The sequence below is a fragment of the Thyridium curvatum genome, assembly GCF_004353045.1.
Source record: "Thyridium curvatum strain D216 chromosome Unknown NODE_107_length_115339_cov_83.001128, whole genome shotgun sequence".
NCBI lineage: Eukaryota > Fungi > Ascomycota > Sordariomycetes > Thyridiales > Thyridiaceae > Thyridium > Thyridium curvatum.
This window is the reverse complement of record NW_022156862.1, coordinates 63,768-81,365: the sequence shown is the minus strand read 5'-3', so window position 1 is coordinate 81,365 and position 17,598 is coordinate 63,768. Positions and strand designations below refer to the sequence as shown.

The 17,598-nt window shown below is 54.4% G+C and overlaps 4 protein-coding genes across 4 annotated transcripts; 3 read left to right on the top strand and 1 right to left on the bottom strand.

Moving 5' to 3' along the window:
* Positions 1 to 1,144: 1,144 nt before the first annotated feature.
* On the bottom strand, positions 1,145 to 2,182 carry E0L32_011471 (uncharacterized protein; the record flags this gene model as incomplete). The annotated part of the gene is made up of 1 exon (XM_031134205.1): positions 1,145 to 2,182. The coding sequence occupies one exon, from the start codon at positions 2,180 to 2,182 to the stop codon at positions 1,145 to 1,147; it is 1,038 nt and encodes a 345-aa protein (XP_031000567.1).
* Positions 2,183 to 4,718: 2,536 nt separating this feature from the next.
* Positions 4,719 to 5,847, top strand: E0L32_011470 (uncharacterized protein; the record flags this gene model as incomplete). Its single annotated transcript, XM_031134202.1, has 3 exons — positions 4,719 to 5,039; positions 5,108 to 5,423; positions 5,504 to 5,847. The coding sequence occupies 3 exons, from the start codon at positions 4,719 to 4,721 to the stop codon at positions 5,845 to 5,847; spliced, it is 981 nt and encodes a 326-aa protein (XP_031000566.1).
* Positions 5,848 to 10,988: 5,141 nt separating this feature from the next.
* On the top strand, positions 10,989 to 12,122 carry E0L32_011469 (uncharacterized protein; the record flags this gene model as incomplete). Its single annotated transcript, XM_031134201.1, has 1 exon — positions 10,989 to 12,122. The coding sequence occupies one exon, from the start codon at positions 10,989 to 10,991 to the stop codon at positions 12,120 to 12,122; it is 1,134 nt and encodes a 377-aa protein (XP_031000565.1).
* Positions 12,123 to 14,635: 2,513 nt separating this feature from the next.
* Positions 14,636 to 16,886, top strand: E0L32_011468 (uncharacterized protein; the record flags this gene model as incomplete). The annotated part of the gene is made up of 8 exons (XM_031134200.1): positions 14,636 to 14,787; positions 14,850 to 14,926; positions 15,001 to 15,083; positions 15,140 to 15,187; positions 15,265 to 15,633; positions 15,697 to 15,869; positions 15,932 to 16,583; positions 16,710 to 16,886. 8 exons carry the CDS (start codon positions 14,636 to 14,638, stop codon positions 16,884 to 16,886), a joined length of 1,731 nt encoding a protein of 576 aa, XP_031000564.1.
* Positions 16,887 to 17,598: the final 712 nt, after the last annotated feature.

Here is a 17,598-nt window from a genome sequence, read left to right as displayed (position 1 = left end):
CTCCGAGTGATACAGTGGCTCCTGCCCCGTTTACAGTCCCCAAGACGCTCTCAATTCCAGCAAACGTTCTACGCCGGGACTGTTCATGAAAGTGAGGAATGGTAGGTACACAGTTGACTGTGATCTGTGAGTATCAATCTAGTCACTGCTGTACAACCGACATACCTGATATAGCAGCTAGCAGGTGACAGTAGGCCTCTTGGTTCATTCTTGGTAGAATATTCCATCTTTGCGTTATTGAGAAACTCGAGTGGCATCGAGCTTCTCTCACGGGGTCCTGCGAACTTGGTGCTGGGAAAGAGTGTCAATCAAGTATCGTAGAGCTTGATGTGGGTATCTCTTTCTCAGAGTGTCCTTCATGCTTGGTCAAGGGTCTCGGAAGACCATAGGAGTCTCGCCTGCCAAGATGAGATTGGTAAGGATTTGATATTTTTACGTTTGTAGCAGATCTGAGAGAAAGTTGTAGAACGCCTTCGGCTGGCGGGCGGAAATAGAGGTGCTAAGCACAGTCTGGTCGATGGAATTTTCTCGTGTCGATTAACGAGGGATCTTGGAGACTTAGTAGACTGGAGGAATCAGTGCAAGGAGGTAGCAGTGAGGAGAATGTCATCTCTTGTGTTCCAGGACAATCAAGGCTGAAGTCACAAAAGAATTAAGACTGAACGGCGAGGCAAAGCCATCGTTGGTAGAGAGCTTTTCCAGCTCGAGGGACCATGGAGAGATAGAATGGTAGCGATTTGATTGTTCTGTTGCGGACAAGACTCAGTCGGGTGAGTGAGAATTTGGCTCTTTCATGTCCTGGTCTGCCTGTCCGATTGAATGCGGTTGGTCCGAATTGACTGGTACAAGTCAATAAGTAGCTTCGCTTCGTTGGGTATGAAGTTCTGATGCTTGGGCACCATACTGTCAGGGACAAGGGCCTTGACTGGCCTCGATGAGGGTCAAGGTTGTGTAGGTGTTAATGATCAGGATCAATCTGACCAGGAACCACAGTGCAAGACGATACCCGAGAATCAGACAGAGAGCAGGGAGGTGTTCACGAGTAACGTACCGGACTCGATCCCACAATCAAAACGCTCCCCAAACCAAAGAGAAAATCTAGAGACAGAATATCCTGCCGCATACCGCGTCTCCTTTGCCAGGGTTATTCGTTGTCATAGAAGTGCACAACGTCTCGGACTTGATCCATGACATCTCTCTGCTCATAGCAGGGCTCCAGCTCGAGGAGAAGGCGGCGCGCAAACTCTTGCTGGCTAAAGAAGCCAGTCTTGCACACCTCCCACCACGACGGGTAGATGCCGCTCGCGTTCCACCCGACCACGGCCGTCACCCTGCCGTCCTTGACGAGGATGTTGCGGGCGTTGAGGCTGCCGTGCGTCATGGGGAAACTCCTCTCCCCCCTCGGCAGGCGCCGCAGCCCGGCGACCGCGTCATCGGCCTCGTCGGTGTCGTCGGAGCCCTCCACCTCTCGCTCCACCAAGGCGACCAGCATCTCGAGGAAGGCTTCCTCGCTGTAGCAGGCCCGCGAGCCGCGCTCGTGGAAGAAGGGGTCGGGCACGCCCTTCCCGTCGAGGGCACCTATGTAGGGGAACCGAAGGCGGCGCATCTGCAGGACGTAGTCGGCCACGGTGGAGACGATGTCATCCCTCTCCGTGGCGGTCAAGTCGTCCCACACCTGGTTGAGCTGCTCGCCCTCGACATAATCCGTCACCAGCAATCCTTCCTCATCCTTCGTCGCCTCCCGCACCATATACACCTGTGGCACGGGAATGTCGGTGTAGAACCCGACAAAGGCCATAGTTATAGCCTCCATCTCCTGGATGTAGTGGCCAACCTTGACGACCTGGCCCCTCGTCCCGTAGTGATAGGCCCTGCCCTTGGACGCACCGCTCTGGTCGTCGAGTCTGGGCAGGCTGCAGAGCACTACAGGGTCTAGGAATCTCAAGAGTCCCGGCGACAATGCCAGCTCCAGGGGCAGTCGAGCCCGCTCGAGCGGACGGGCTGGGAAGAGCTTCTTGTCGGGAAAGTTTGATTTCCCTTTCAAAGGACGAGTACGGGGGAAGATAGAGGACTTGGAATTGTCTTTCTCAAGAGGACCATCTGGGACTGGAAGAGACTTGCGGTGCCGTGGTTGTCCCCCACACTCCTTGGCCTCATCCATCCAATGATTAATTTTGACCATGGCATGTATGGCTGGTAGCGGCGGCGGCGGCTTGAACGACGGTTGTTGGAGACGGTCGAACCAGGGGCTCTTTCGGTGAGGTGGCATCGACAAGATATGAATGTGTGATCAGCAACTTGGTCTGCTACACGAAGTAAGAAGAAGACTTGGCCGGTATTCAGGAGAGGATCCTAGGATACAAACCTCCTGCGGCATAGATGTGAATCTATGATGGGCAACCCGGTAGATCGTGGGAAGTGGGAATGAAGGAAGAAGGATCAACCTGCAATTCAATGTTGGGAGCGGGCTTTCTCTTATAAGAACCTCTGACGGCTCTAACCCTAGCTCGCGTTATCAGCTCGCCCGAGGATCTCCAGCCTGAGCAGTTACCCAAATTCGTGGCCCGACCAAACACTGCCTGTCCGAGGTTGGAACTTGCCGTAGCAGAAGTCCTTAATACTTGAGTTACAACTAGACCAGCGAGGACTTCCATAGCCCGGGAGGCAAGCAATGAGTAGAATTATGGCCAGAACCAGATTGTTAAGATGAGTGGAGTCCGGCTAGATCATTGACTTGGGACGAAGCAGGATACCTAGGTAGTTTAGAAGAGCTTTGGAAAGGGTGTATTTTGGTGGAAATGGGGCCGAGTCAGGAGGCTACCTGTTTTGTGGCTGTAAGACCTTAACCTTGACCTTCCGAGAGCTACCATGGTGGTCTCAAAGTTACCAAGCAGCATGTACACGCTCGAGCCGAGCCTGCTGCGCAATTAAACTCTAGGTTCGACCACGCGTGTCTGACTAAGGTAGACGGGCGCCCGATTCCACGCAAACTCAGCTCAGTCCAAACCAACCCTATCGCCAGGCCCGCAGGGGGCAATTGCTAGGTCTGTACGAATATGCTTCTAGACAGAGAAGTGTAGATCGACAGGAGAATCTCTGGCAATGGTTGATTAGTGAACAAGTGCTCCTCGGATGGCTATGAGGTTCGCCCCTCGGGAACTCTCACGCTCTGGGCACATGGATACTTTGCGAAATGACAAGTCGACGACTGTTCTCGCGTCGAACTGGGACCATCACTTTCACTCATCATTAGGTTGGTGCTGCCACAACATTGGTTTGGCGGACATCGCCATCGTTCTTGAAACCATGTTGCGGTCGTTTTGAGGAGAGCCCCGCCTCGACCCGATTTCCTGGTCGATCGGTGGCCGCTTTTGACTCGTGAGCTTCAACTGCCAACACAGCCGGACGTGTGTATCGTGGCATTTATGTAGTCGTATTCGGCTAGGGCTTATCAGCCGATGTTAGTAATGTGACCGCCTCTCGATCTACAGGGAGGTGAAGGCCGTTATTCTGCTTAAGCAAATGGGGTTCTCGTGGGCTGTTTCCGCACAAAAAGCCGGAAATCCGATGCCACTTCTCAATGAGAGATCAGAAGCGATAACATATGAATCGTTAGCCATACCACAAATAAGGTCCATCAAGTCACGATGAGGCAAGTTTGAGAGGATTCAGTCCTCCACATGTCGACAGAACCCGAATAATTGGATCCGAGTGGGCATCGTCAAGACCATTCCCATGGTCTATGGGCTTGTGGAATTTGCTCAAGGGTGTTCCGCGGTTGATTCGGCATAATTTTCTCTCCCACCAGCCTCTTTTCCTGTAACGCCTTGTCTAGAATAGACAGTGCAAACATTTGCCAATGACTGACTGATATGGAGGGCTTGGAAGCCCTCGATGCCACGACACGTGAGAACAGTTGATCGCATAAAAAGCCCACATCCCGCACCCCGAACTGCGGGAATGCTGACCATGCTGGCAAATCATTCCAATCTTTGCATACACCATCGGCGACCCTGTCCCATCCGCGCTCGAGACAGGCCGAGCCAGGCGGTGAACTGTTACACCGCATATGAGCATGCTTCGACGTCGTGTCGTCCAAGGGGCCCCGGCCGGAAACGGGGAGGGCGTCGTGCGTTTCGGCCCGTCGCATCCCACTTCTCTCCCGCATCGCGGCCCCCCTTCCGTCGCACAGAGGACGCTTACACCAGAGCCATCGAGGCCAAGTCTGTAGCCACTCGCGCGCGTTGCGCAAAGGGGTCTCAAACAGACCACCTCGAGGCATGTGGAGAGCTGAACCTTGTCTTCGCATGGGATAATTAGCTATTCGCCTCTCTCGCGTCCCCATTGGCCCGAGGTTGCTGGCCTGGAGGAGCGGGTCGCAGCTCCCGTGTTTGTCTAGCTTCGAACCCCGTGCTAATGCCAATTCCTCCATTAGCAGCCCCCGCTTTCACTCGACGTCTCTGATCGGCAGGTGGCGACCTCCGATATCTATCAGGACGAGGAAGCAGCGCATGTTGCGACTTCCTGCCCAATGGTGGAAGCTGATTGGTGGCGTGCGGGAAAGGGTAGGATCGCGGTATCCCCGGACGACATGTTTCATCTTGTGATGATAACTGAGAGTGCAGCCGGCCATCGGGGTGAGAGTTGACATGTCACGTAGGACTTGACTCAGGCTTTGATTGATACTACTGCATTGATGGGTCAATGCAACAGCCACGATGGATGATTTGGTGACAAAAGACTTTGTCATCCCGACTGTCGATATTGGGCCATACCTCGACGATCCGGGCTCTGAAGCGGCGCAACAGGTGGTCCAAGATGTGAAAACGGCCTGCACCACGTCTGGCTTCTTCTCTCTAAAGGGTCATGGGATCTCGAAGGAGCTTCAGCAGCAGCTCTTGCGAGCAGCCAAGTCTCTCTTCTCTCTCCCACTCGAAGACAAAAGAGCCCTTTCCACCGGCACTGTGCTGAAGAACAGGGGCTATGAGGTGATTGGAGCCCAATTGCTTCAACCCGGGGCTCTCCCAGACTTGAAGGAGGTATGCCGTCCTGCTCCATGGCTTCGGGAGCCGGAAGGGGACAAATCATACACTAACATAGTAGGAAGGGATTCTACATCGGACAACCGATCCCGGCAGGTGACGAGCGCGCGAGACGGCACCCCTTTTTCATGGGCGAGAACGTATTTCCGCCCAACGTACCAGACTCGGAGATCAAGGAGCCCACCGAATCATATTTTCAGGCCGTGTTCCAGCTATCGCTCAAGGTGATAGAGATCCTTGCCAAGGGGCTGCCCTACGGGGATGGCATCTTCGACGACTTTGTCTCCAACGACCCAGTCTGTACCCTCCGGCTCCTGCATTACCCGCCACAGACGTCGCGAGACGAGCTCCAGCTCGGCGCTGGAGCGCACACCGACTTCGGTAGGTTTGCGAGCACTTGTCCAACGCTGGATTTGATTTTTCTCTTCTCACGACTAACCCCCCGCCGCTTCTTCCCTCAGGTGCCATCACACTTCTTTATCAAGACAACATGGGCGGCCTCGAGGTGCGCAATCCTTCCACGGGCCAGTGGGTACCTGTGGCTCCTGACCCGGACGCCTACGTGGTCAACATCGGCGACATGCTCGCCATCTGGACCCGGGGCATCTACAAGAGCACGTTGCACCGCGTCATCAACCGCTCCGGCGGCGACCGCTATTCCGTGCCCTTCTTCTTCGACGGGAACCTCGACGTGCGCCTGGCGCCGCTTGACGGGAGTGGGTGCGACGGTGGCGAGGCTCCGACTGTGGAGGAACACATGCTCGAGAGGTTCGGTACTACGTACAAGGGAGGGAAGAAGGGATAGAAGTGAAAGAGGCGAGCCGGCCAGACTCGCTGGAACTGACTGTGCAATGATAGGAGACAAGATGCAGGAAATATGCTGTGACTGTGACTGTGGCTGCAACCAGCTCTCAACTCCTTGTGTCAAGCGATATCGGAACAGAGCTGGGAACGGTGGATGAGATTAACCCGGACAGTGAGCTGCAAGTAATGACTAGCCTCGGATCTCCATTCTTTCAAAACATAGGCTGTGTTCTCCCACAGCGTGCTTCATGCTTTCCAAATGGAAATTTAAGCTTGTCTGCTCGAAAGTGAAGCCTTGCCCGTTCCAAAAAGGGATGATCTCGACGTCTGTTGGTGGTATGTCTGACGTAAGTAATGTGCTCAAATAACAACAGCAGCATTGCACTGGACAAATGCTCGCAAGATCATGGCGTTTGGTAGGCCAGGCGCTCCAAGCTCAGGGGAATGTCCTAGAAGCAATGGGCTCACGGAACCAAACTTGACTGCTCAGATCGAACCGAATGTTCACTATATTGTGGAACACAGGTTGGGGGCCTTTCGTTCGAGCCAGCAGAGGGCAGACGAGAGTTGTCCAGGCGAACCAGACACTCTGTCTGTGTTGGCTTTCTGTCATGTTGGGTGTGTGTTTGGCCCAGAATCCTAATGCAGGATGTCAACCATCGGACTTTGAGACCGGTGTGGAGAGGCCAAGACTGATTCCAGCCAGGCATCGGAGACTGTCCTTGACCGAGTCGAACATATGATCCAGGAGGTGTCGAGGATGGAGGGGTTGTAAATTCCCCGACTGGCACCTCTGGCCTGTACGCGTCTGGGGTAGCCACACGACATGTCGGCCAAGTCAGAGCTGCTGCGGAGAAGATCGGGTTCGGTCTGGGGAAAAGACACCAGTGAGACGTGCCGGGACAGCAGTCAATCGGCCGCATTCCTCCCGTGCCCACCACACCACCGTTGGGGGGACGAAGGGCGGGGAAAGTCAAGAAGGATATTTGCAAGCGGGTGGGGAATATCCAAGTGCTTGCAGACAAAACCTGCAATAAGACGCGCCCAGGTGGATGTCGACGGGGTGCAGACATACGATCACGCGGACTGCCGGACGAGAGGACTGCAGGCGGCTGGCTGACCACGGTATTCGATGTGGCTAGAGGCCTCCAGATGTGATGCCATCACGCAGTGGACCTCACACGCAGGCCCAAATATATCTCATTTGTAAAGCTATTCCACCAATAGTGTCAAAGGGATTCATGTCCTTGGGCTCGTTGGGCAGACGTACAGTTCTTTAAACAATGGATCGGGGATCACGAGGCCAGCTTTGCGATGGTCGGCAACGAGTTCGCGAAGGTTGGAGTAGCCGACGAGCGTCAGATAGCGTCAGAGAACCTAGGAGGATCGAGGTAGGATCGTCGATGCGTCAGGGTCGAAAGGGACGAGAGCCCCCCAGGAGGATAGACTTCTCGATCCTGCAGGCAGAGCCCAAGAGGCTGATGTGGACGGCGAGCCACGACTGCAGGTATCTCTGAAGTACCACAGTCCCAGAGCTATGGCTACTCCTCATAGCGTCCCCGAATGCGTAACTCTGGACGTCTGGGCTTCCAGGCGGCGAACTGTGGACAGCAAGCTACGTAGGTAGTGCATTGGCCACACTCAGCATCCCCTGCGTGCGCAAAACCCATGATTGGGCTGCAAATATGCCACTCAGGGGCACCCCAGAGGCCAAGCATCTGGGGCGTTGGGATTTCAAGGAAGGACCTGGGGCTCTGAATAGACAAGGATCGAGTGGCGTGAGTTCGAGTCGCGAGTAGCGTGGGGGTGACTGGCCGGGGGTTTCTCGCCTGTCAAATGGCGGTGATCAGCACTTTGATTTTCTCAAGCTGAAATCGTCTTTGTTGCACACCTGATTCGCAGAGGAGCGAGGATACACAACCTCTCAATCCCGGAATGACAATTGGATGTCAGACATTTGCTCGGTGGAGGAGAGCCGCAAAACGACAACTTGGGGCACCACCATTTTGTCCGCGCCCCCGAATTGTTCCGGGAGCGAGTCCATGCCACAGATCTGCAATGTTCATTTGCTGATGATGTGTATGGGAAAGATGGCAGTGGCTGGAACGCGGACAGTCCGGCGGTCAGATGCGAGTGCTGAGCTGACCCTTTTGGACCACGAGCATCTGGGCTGGTGGAGGTCTGATTCCCTCCAGGCCTCCCTGTTCAGTCGTTGGCTCAGGGGTGCTCGACGTTGCCTCGGAAATCATGCAGAAGTTGCACGAGTTGCGGTAACCGCGCTTCTTAACGACAGAAATATTTTGGGCACCTGGTAATAGACTTTGGTTCGAGGAGACAGACTTGTTTCGACCAACAACAGCCTGGCTCAAGAGACAAGGGTCCGACCAGTCAGACCGACCACAGAGAGAGCCCGGCTCCATCTTCTCACCAGGATAAGACCTCATGGACGTCCTCTCTTCCCAGCATTATCATTCCTGAGGGCCTAAATTCAGGGCTACAGAAGAATAGTCCATAGGGCACTGCTTGATGAACTCAAGGAATCGACCACTGCATCATGGTAGCCAAGTCTCAGAAAGACAGGCGGTGTTTCAGATGAAAAGTTGATCAGCAAAACTTGTCCGCAATCACCTACCTGGCTGGCATCAGAGTTGAAGCAGCAATGTTTCGAGATCCCAAAGCACGGACCTAAACCCCCACGGCGTGGCATCGGCAGACTCGATCCCAAGACCATGTCTTTGGACCCTCCTCCTAGCCGCTCGATTCAAGTAAGCGGAGCTGGTCTGCCACATGTTGTACGCCGTGTCAATCTGGCGTGGGGTGACTGATGTGCTCTCTTTCGAGTGTGGCAATGTCATGATACGGGATATGGACTCAGTAACTGCCGAGTAAGCTGGGAAATGAAAAGTGTCATCACTTGAAAAGGCGATGATATCCGCTCAAGATGACGGGGACTTCTGGTTCTCTCAGTCCAAAGAAGCCCGACAACATCCTATCTTTCGACGTGAGGCTATGCATGACAAGGCATGGGACCATCAGTAATGCCTCAAAGCAGGTCCGCTCGTTCCCTGGGCTTCAGACCCAGACCGCAGGGAACAGTCAGCATCGGGCTTTGATGCATAGCGTTCATGTGTTATGGAGGCACAGTCTTTACTACCAACATGGGCCAAAAACAAGAACAGGATGAAGATCTCGCGAGCGACTCCGACGCCGTGGCGGAATGGTGCACAACGCATCCTGAGTAGCTGGCTGGTGATCTCTTCTCTGACTCGTGCGCCTGGAAGAGGAGCCGTATGTCAGACGAGGCGATCTCGTCCCTCTCACCGACCCAGGGCGTCACGAACAGGCTGGGACGAAATGAGAAAGCCAACCACAGCCCTCTTGCGGAGAATCACACAACAGAGACTCCCAAGGTCGCCAATAGACCGAGTGCCATCTTCAGATGTGCATATTCCAAATTGTTGTCCCCACCACGCTCGACAAGGCCATATGAAGCGCCTTTCCGGACTTCGCGAAGGCACATGATGTGTGACATCTTCAGACTGCATCGATCACCACATAGTGAGACACATGACAGAGCAAATGCAGCAAAAATGCACAACATAATCGCATGGCAGCGATGCGTCCTCGTACAGAGAGATGCCAACAGGCAGCGGCAAGGGGCAGGCACTTGAAGCCAGATCTTGGCATGCAGATCCTGACTACTTGCAACGTAAGATCAGTTGGATGCGAGGAGGTTGTTTTCCCAGGATATCCTTCAAAGGCCATGTAACAAGCAAACGGCACATTGCCCAAGTTGGACTCGCCCGATACTAACCCGTCAAGCGAGTCCTGCGAGCTGTGCTGTCTGACCCAGGGCCATAGTACCCCGCGGAAATGGCGAGAAAAGCACGTCCCTGCGTCAAGCACACAGAGGAGTGACGGAATCCTGACATGATTGCTCGGCAATTTCGAGCTATGCCCGATGCCGCTCCCTCAGGCCGTGTGCTGGCGTTTCATTACGAAACCTCTCGGGGATGCTGGGGTTCTGAGGGCCCCCTTCGAGTTGGCGTGATGACTGTTGCAGCTTGAAGACCTAGTGTGGGCAGTTCATATGTCGGTTCCTTGTCGGTCCTGCATTTCCTTCTGCACGAGATATCACTTGGTCCTCCATCGTAAGTAGCAATTTCGAGTCGGACATCTGTGTCTGCCATTTTTGGCGTGTCTGACGGATGCGGTGACGGTCCGTTGCGATGACACGGCCTGGAGTATTCTCCCACGCACTTCAAGGACACGAGAGGTATCGGGTTCCTTGATGAGGTTGAAAGAATGTATGGGATCGCCCAACCTAGACCCCGAATGCTTCAAATGGACCCTCACTGACCGAGCTAACCCCCACACAGAACCACAATTCCTTGACCAGGTTCTTGGAGAAATCCCTGCTCGGTGCTTGGTGCTCGCCTGGTGATGTTGATCCTTCTCCTCAGCTCTGTGAGCCGTGGTGTTGCAAGCGGGCTCATCTGATAACAGGTCGCTTTTCTGCAACGGTACTTGGACCTTGCAGCTCACCGTCGTCCCGCGCACATCCGAAAGCTGGACAAGCCACTGCATATCGCTTCCCTACAAGACATTGTCAGGGTTGTTGCAACCGTCGATATCTCTGGTTGCCAGGTTGCCAGTTGCATCCATTGGGTAATGCCCAGCACAATGTCGGAGTTCCTGCGGCTTCGACCGTACAGTCGCTAGGTACCTTGCACCCATCTGCTTACGTCGAACGCAGGCCAGAATAGGACAAGCCTGATTCGACGCGGCGGGCTCGATCGAGCAGGTGCACGCATGCTGCCGAGCCCGGCCTGATGATGGCCGATAATGGTGCTTGCGTCCTGGCTGTACTCCTCCCTTCGAGCGATGTACACTCAAAGTATTCCTATCTAGGCCTGATCGAGTCGGCCAATATTTTCCAACATCCTCGCTAGCTTTTGCCGAAGGACCAGCCAGGCCTCAGAGTAGTAAACATGACATATAAAAACCCTCTTTCCGTCAAGAAGTCTTGCCTGGCCATCCTGTTTTCCTTTTGACAGCAGCAGTCGAGCTTTTGGTCTTTCCTCTGTCGGCCGTACGCAGGCGATCCGGCCCCCAAGATCTTTGCCGCCGCGCACTCGCAACATGTCTCCTCACAATGACGCACCCTCACCGGCCGGCAGCTTTGCCGTCGGCGGCTTCAATGCTTTCCCTCTGCACTCTGCAGCTTCTCATTTTCGTCTGGGGGGTTTCACTACAGCTGAAGCGCCATCACCCCTGAGCAGCTCCTACGACTGCAGCTCCCTCGACGAAGACTTGCACGTTGATCGACCTCTGGTCCCGGGAGTCTACGTCCCTACCATGTGCTTCTTCGAGCACGGCACGGAGAACGTGGATGTAACCACCATTGCCCGCCATGCCGTGCGACTGGCCCGCGCCGGTGTCACCGGCCTGGCCACTCAGGGCTCGAACGGCGAGGCGGTCCACCTCACCCACGAGGAGAGACAGCTGGTCACTGCCACTACCCGGAAGGCCTTGAACGATGCCGGGTACACGCACCTGCCCATCGTCGTTGGCTGCGGCAGCCAGAGCACCCGCGAGACGATCCAGTACTGCTGCGAGGCATGGGAAGCAGGCGGCGACTACGCGCTGGTGCTCCCGCCGTCCTACTATTCCCCGCTCTTCGCACCATCCTGCGGAACGGTCCTCGACTTCTTCACGGCGGTGGCTGACGCCTCGCCCATCCCCATCATCATCTACAACTTCCCGGGGGCGGTGGGCGGGCTCGACCTCTCGTCCGATCTCATCGTCGAGCTGGCGGCACACCCCAACATTGTGGGGGTGAAGCTCACGTGCGGCAACACGGGCAAGCTCAACCGCGTGGTGTCTGCCACGCGCAAGCTCGCCAAGAACTACGACGCCCGCCGGCCAGAGTTCCTTGTCCTCGCCGGGTCGGCCGACTTCACGCTCCAGTCGCTCGTGGCGGGCGGCCACGGCATACTCGCCGGCCTGGCCAACATCGCACCAAAGGCCTGCCTGCAGACCATCGAGCTCTACCGGCAGGGCAAGCTGCGCGAAGCTCAGGAGGTGCAGGACATCGTCGCACAGGGAGATTGGACGGCGATCCAGGGGGGTGTCGTCGGCTCCAAGGCCGGGCTGGAGGAGTGGATGGGCTATGGTGGGTATGCCCGGTCGCCTCTGCCGAAGCCCACGGCAGAGCAGTCCAAGAAGTGGAAGCAAGGTTTCAGGGAGCTAGTTCTGCTGGAAAAGACTTTATGACACTCGCACATGGTGATCGGGATCGTTGTTATCGGATATCAGGACCAGATTAATGATCACTGGAGCATATCTCGGATGCAATGTGACATTTCAACTCTCCCCATTCCCCCCCATTCATTCTCACTGAGACGAGTGCCCTCTTGTGTGCCCTCCTGTGTGCCGTTCGAGTCAGCACGGCAGCATGTACGCAGATGCAAAGGTCTAGTGGGAAGCCTTGGAGTCCTCCGACACGCGTAATCGCCGTGAAAACCTTATGCTGTGAGCCGGATAGCATATCTATCATAAGGTTCTGTCCTCGGCATCATTACGGTGCGGCCCAACCAGTACCACAATGCGCAATGTACCTACCACGGGAACGTGATACGGGCCGAGCCATGTCCTTGCTGCCCAAGAACCCTAATGAAAAGTCAGCATTATCAAGCCATTTTGTCGGTCATAACACCTATTCTACTTGCAGACCTTTTCCCTGGAAAGCTTTCATCTGCACGATTAGCAACTCTGTCCGTTCAACAACAAGTCAAAGTGTTATCAATCTTCCAGTGTGGTCTGCTGCCCTTGTTGCAGGCGATTGCATGTTGTACAGCTCGTTCCACCGAGGCTGGAGGGGAAAACACAGACAATCTCCAGGTCTTTTTTTGAACGTATCCAAGTCATGTAAATTTTCCAGAGCTGTTACGTGAGCGTCCACCCCTTGGTCCGGTACTTTTCCTGGACTCGAAGCACCTTTCAAGTCGTGAATGCTGACACCACATGCGCGAGGTTACGTTATCTTTTTCATTTATTCACGAGCCCTTTGCAAAATCCCGTAAACTCGAGGGCTCAACAATTTTCTCTAGCTTCGGGCTTCGTTCCCGGCTCGCTCGGTCAAGGCCGATGCAGAGAATATGCAGGGTAGTGATGGCTTTTCAATAGCTTAAGAAGGCTGACTGCTTCACGAGAAGTACCCCAGCCGCCACATCGCCAATAACCCTCCGGGGGATGGTTTCACGAAACGACTCAGCTGTCACTGACGGAGAATGTTCCAGGTTTTGATGTTATCTCCGGGAGGTTCAGGTCAAGGATGGGACCGGCTGGGAGTTGCTTGTATTGTATTGAGAATATGATATGTAGCCCACTACTGAAGGAGAACTCGAAGCGAGCATCACGGGACGTGAGGCTCATGGGAACACCCTGGTCTCGACGCGCAGCCCAACAGCACATACCCGACACTGTGACCCTCCATTCCGTGGGCCTGGGAGATTTGGCCTCGAGTGCCTGTGCTGCTGTCTAAACATAGACATGCCATGTGGACGCCACCTCGCGGGGTTCCATGCGCGAAACCGGCTTGGCTGACGCTCTCGGGAGAGCATTCGGGTGAACCATTCCCCAAAGGGCTTCGGTGACCCCTGGAAAAGAACCCCTCTGTCTCGCTCTGCAATCTGCCATCAAAGGTAGATGGCATGTAATCGAGAAAGATGCCAACTGGAAGACGTGGAAGGTCGGACGAAGCCATGGTGGGCTCTTGTGCTACCAATAAACGTCGTACTCGCCATGCTACGGACACGAACAAGCCACCAGTCCTCGAACAAGTGTGGTGGACTCGGGAGCCAACAACGAAAGCGGCACGCTGAGCGAGCATGGAGCGGCCAAAACCGCAACCATACGGCCGGGCGCAGACGAAGGCGACGGCTGACCAGAGCCGGGAGCTCATACGATCCTTGCTTCCTGCCGGCAACCGTCTTGTGCAGCTCGATTGGGGGACTCCATTTTCGTTGGGAGCTGATGAAATGCAGGTGATGTGGGAAAAGAAAAGCGCGCGTACCTTTGCTTTTTCTTCGGTCCTTTCTGACCTGGCGCGCAATGACGATGCGGAGGCGGGTGGGATACGAAGCTGGCGACCCGCAAGGCTGCCCCTTCACATTGGAGGATGCCAAGGGTGAAGGCCTCAAGTGGTTGAGGTGTACGAAACAGGCCCAACCCATGCGTCAATAGCGCCGACAACGTTGGCAGTGGCTTCTGGAGGGAACCGCCATCACCGTCGCTGGCACGAGTGTTGTCATACGTTGCTCCGAGCGGTTTGCGCCCCTAGTCGGGATCGAGTTTGGCGGGCACAAAGAGATCTGCCAGGCTATTCTTCCCACCGTGCAGGCGGTAACATTCGTACCGTTCAAGCCTTCCTTTGCTTTGTTTGGGTCCTCTTCCTTTCGTGTACGGTGGAGATCTGGCGAAGTGACGGTGAAAGATCAGCTCCATGCAGGTACAGCTCACCATGGCGCGAACAGCGCATGGCCTGTGGTGCTGTTACAACAGCCCGGGTGGGCTGTGTAGCTGAAGAGCTTCTCTAGTTGTTCGAAAAGTGCTTTGGAAGTTCCGAGAGTTGAGAGTGAAGAATGACTAGAGTCGGAGAGATATAAAACCGCACTTGTCCTCCATTTCATGACGAAGTCGCTGCATCTCACCATATCTGAGATTTTGTGCCCTGTCAAATTTTTCACGACTGAGGATCTTGCCATAAAACACTCATTACCTTAGTCATGCGGCTACCAAGAGTCTCACTTCTCCTTACAGCGGCCACGGCCGTCAGCGCTCAAGTGGTTGGCATCCTGACAGGCATCAACGTGTCAACAGGCGAGCGACCGGCGAGGCGGAACATCAATGACCTTTATGCAGAGGGAGGACCTGCGTGGTAAGCGATTCCTAAACAAATAGTTAATCTAAAAACACTCCATTTCCTGACAACCTTCCCAGGGATCTTTACATTCAGGGGTTGATATCCCTCCAGAGCGTCAACCAGAGCGACTGGTCGTCGTACTACCAGATAATGGGTATGTCTCGGGGATGGTGATACCGCAAAAGAGATATGAGAAGAACATACTGACGCCTGTGCTACTGACTGTAGGTATTCACGGCCTTCCTTTCACGGGGTACAACGGGGTCGAGCAAGTTCCTGGAGGAGCTCGGATAGGATTCTGCCCTCACGGTGTAAGTCAACTGCTATTTTTCATGAGATATGGAGGCACTAACTAACTGCTGAACAGCAAATCAATTTCGGAACGTGGCATCGTCCTTATGTCGCCCTTTACGAGGTACGTTGCTTTGTTTTCTTCAGAAGAGGTTGTCAAATACCAAACGGCTTTGTTACTAACACCGAACCGAATCCCAGCAAGTCCTTGCACAGCATGTACAAAGGGCGGCAAGCAACTATACTGGTACCCAGGGCCCGGCATACAAGGTTGCGGCGGCAAACTTCCGGATAGGATACTGGGACTGGGCGCACGAGGCGACCTTCCCACCTGTGACAATGCTGCCTACGCTCACCATCAACACCGCCGCCGGACCTGCGACGGTTCGCAACCCGCTGTACGCTTACGGTTTCCAAACCTTTCCATTCACGGATCCAGACTTTGGCGGCCATGGTCAATTGACTAGATATCCACAAACGAAACGATGTGCAAACAGGCGGGGGGAACAGGATTGGACCAAGGCGAACTCTCTGCTGTCAGGCTCGGCCGATTGGTTTAGGGACGCAGTCGTAAGTGATCCATTCTTTGCCTTTTTTTACAAAGGCTTTTGCGCTGACATCTATTACGAAAAGTACGATGTGTTTACCCAAGCCCAAAGCTTTGAGGAGATGACAACCTCTTCCAACTCTGGACCGAGCTTCGAGGATCCTCACAACTCTGTCCACAACGAGGTGGCTTGCTTCGGAGTCAACAACCGATACGGACATATGTCCCAGCTCGCATGGTCCGCATTCGATCCCATATTGTAAGTCGTCCCATCAATATGCTCTTGTGATGGCTTTACCGACTAACCTAGTTCACAAACAGCATGCTGCATCACACCAACGTCGATCGGCTGATAGCCATGTGGCAAGCTATCCATTACAACGACAGCATGTTTACATCTACCGCAAACGGTTTCGCACTCTATGGCGTCCCATACGGACCCGTTACCCCCGACAGCCCACTGAAGCCTTTCAAGGATGCGAGCGGCAATTTCTACACCAGCAAGACGGTTGAGCAGATCAAGACTTTCGGATATACCTACCCCGAGATCCGCGACTGGGCGTACACACGCGATCAGCTATCTGGAGCCGTCATCCAGCAGGTCAATCTTCTGTACGGAGGTGGTTCGGCCGCTTCCGCGGGCAAGACCAAACGCTGGCAGTACTCTCGATTCGCGCGCGGTGCGCTGGAACAGAGGAGCGATGCTGCCAAGGGTTCCCCGCAGCCTGCATCAAAGGACTATGCGGTAGAGATCAAGGTTGAGCGAGAGGAGTTGCCGCTGCCATGTTCCATCGATATCTTCCTGGGCGACTCACGAGTGGGCACGACAGCCATCCTGGGCATGCCCGAAAAGGGTTGTTTCCATTCTTCTATTCCCCTGCGCAGACAACTACAGAGGAAGAATGTGAAACTCGACCAGTCCACGGACGTTGTGGACATGCTGCAGCAAGGTCTTCGCGTGGAGATCTACAAGGTACGTGCCAATTCTATTTTCTTCCAGGGGTTTTGCAGCATTCAGAGGTCCTAAGCTCAGGCGGAACACCTTCACATTGCACAAATATGATGCGAAAAGGACTCGTCGACTAACATTGGACTGTAGGATGATGGCTCAAAAGTGCCCGTCGAGTCGGTCCCGAGCCTGCAGGCGGACATCAAGGCCCGAGACTTTGTTCCGCGGAGGAGCAACTCTGAACTGCCCAAATTTGGCGAGGTGCAACGGCATTCTGTCAAAATCACGACTCCAGAGGGATACGGCGGCCGAGCTCGGTCAGACTGAGCCGAAACTGGCGAGTGGTGAACCCAGGGCACGGAGTTAATGGCTTTGACGGTGTGACGAACGGCCGGAGAGGAGTGTCTCAGCAGGTGTTGGATTTTGACTCGGCAATTTACTTGTCTCGGAGTCCCCGGGACCTGTGTGTAGGAACCCTTCTTTTCAAGGGGTTATGTGGTGGGTATATCTTGATATTCTCGGGTTGGGTACGCTAGGAGGGGGTTATTTGGCTGGTTAGATGCTACGGTCTTCCACTACGCAGCACTTCTACATACATAGGCAACTTCGCATTGGATATCAAAGGGAAAATAGGGAGAGTAGATTAATATTTTTGGCAGATTGTGCCATTTCTTTGAAATCTCCGAATCATCCTGTTGAACCACATATGAAATGTCTTGTTAGCCTCTCTGAGCTACAGCCAGACGGTTGACTGTATCCACGATCCATTGAGCACGGCAGAGCACAGGATTAGGCATGATACTATAAGAGTTAAAGAGTTTTATTCTATCTTCTGCTTCAGCATTGGATACAGGTCTTGCATATCGAAAAGGCCTCCCGCTCATGAAACTCGATCTTTCCACAAGTCTTGTCGAACTGGCTAGGAGCCTTGCCGCAGTACGTCGTGGTGATCTGCTTGCTAGGTCTCGTCTCCTTCCAAACCTTGGAGACCTTGTCATTGAATGTATATTCTTTGTAAATAGGCTTGCGGCAGTTTCCG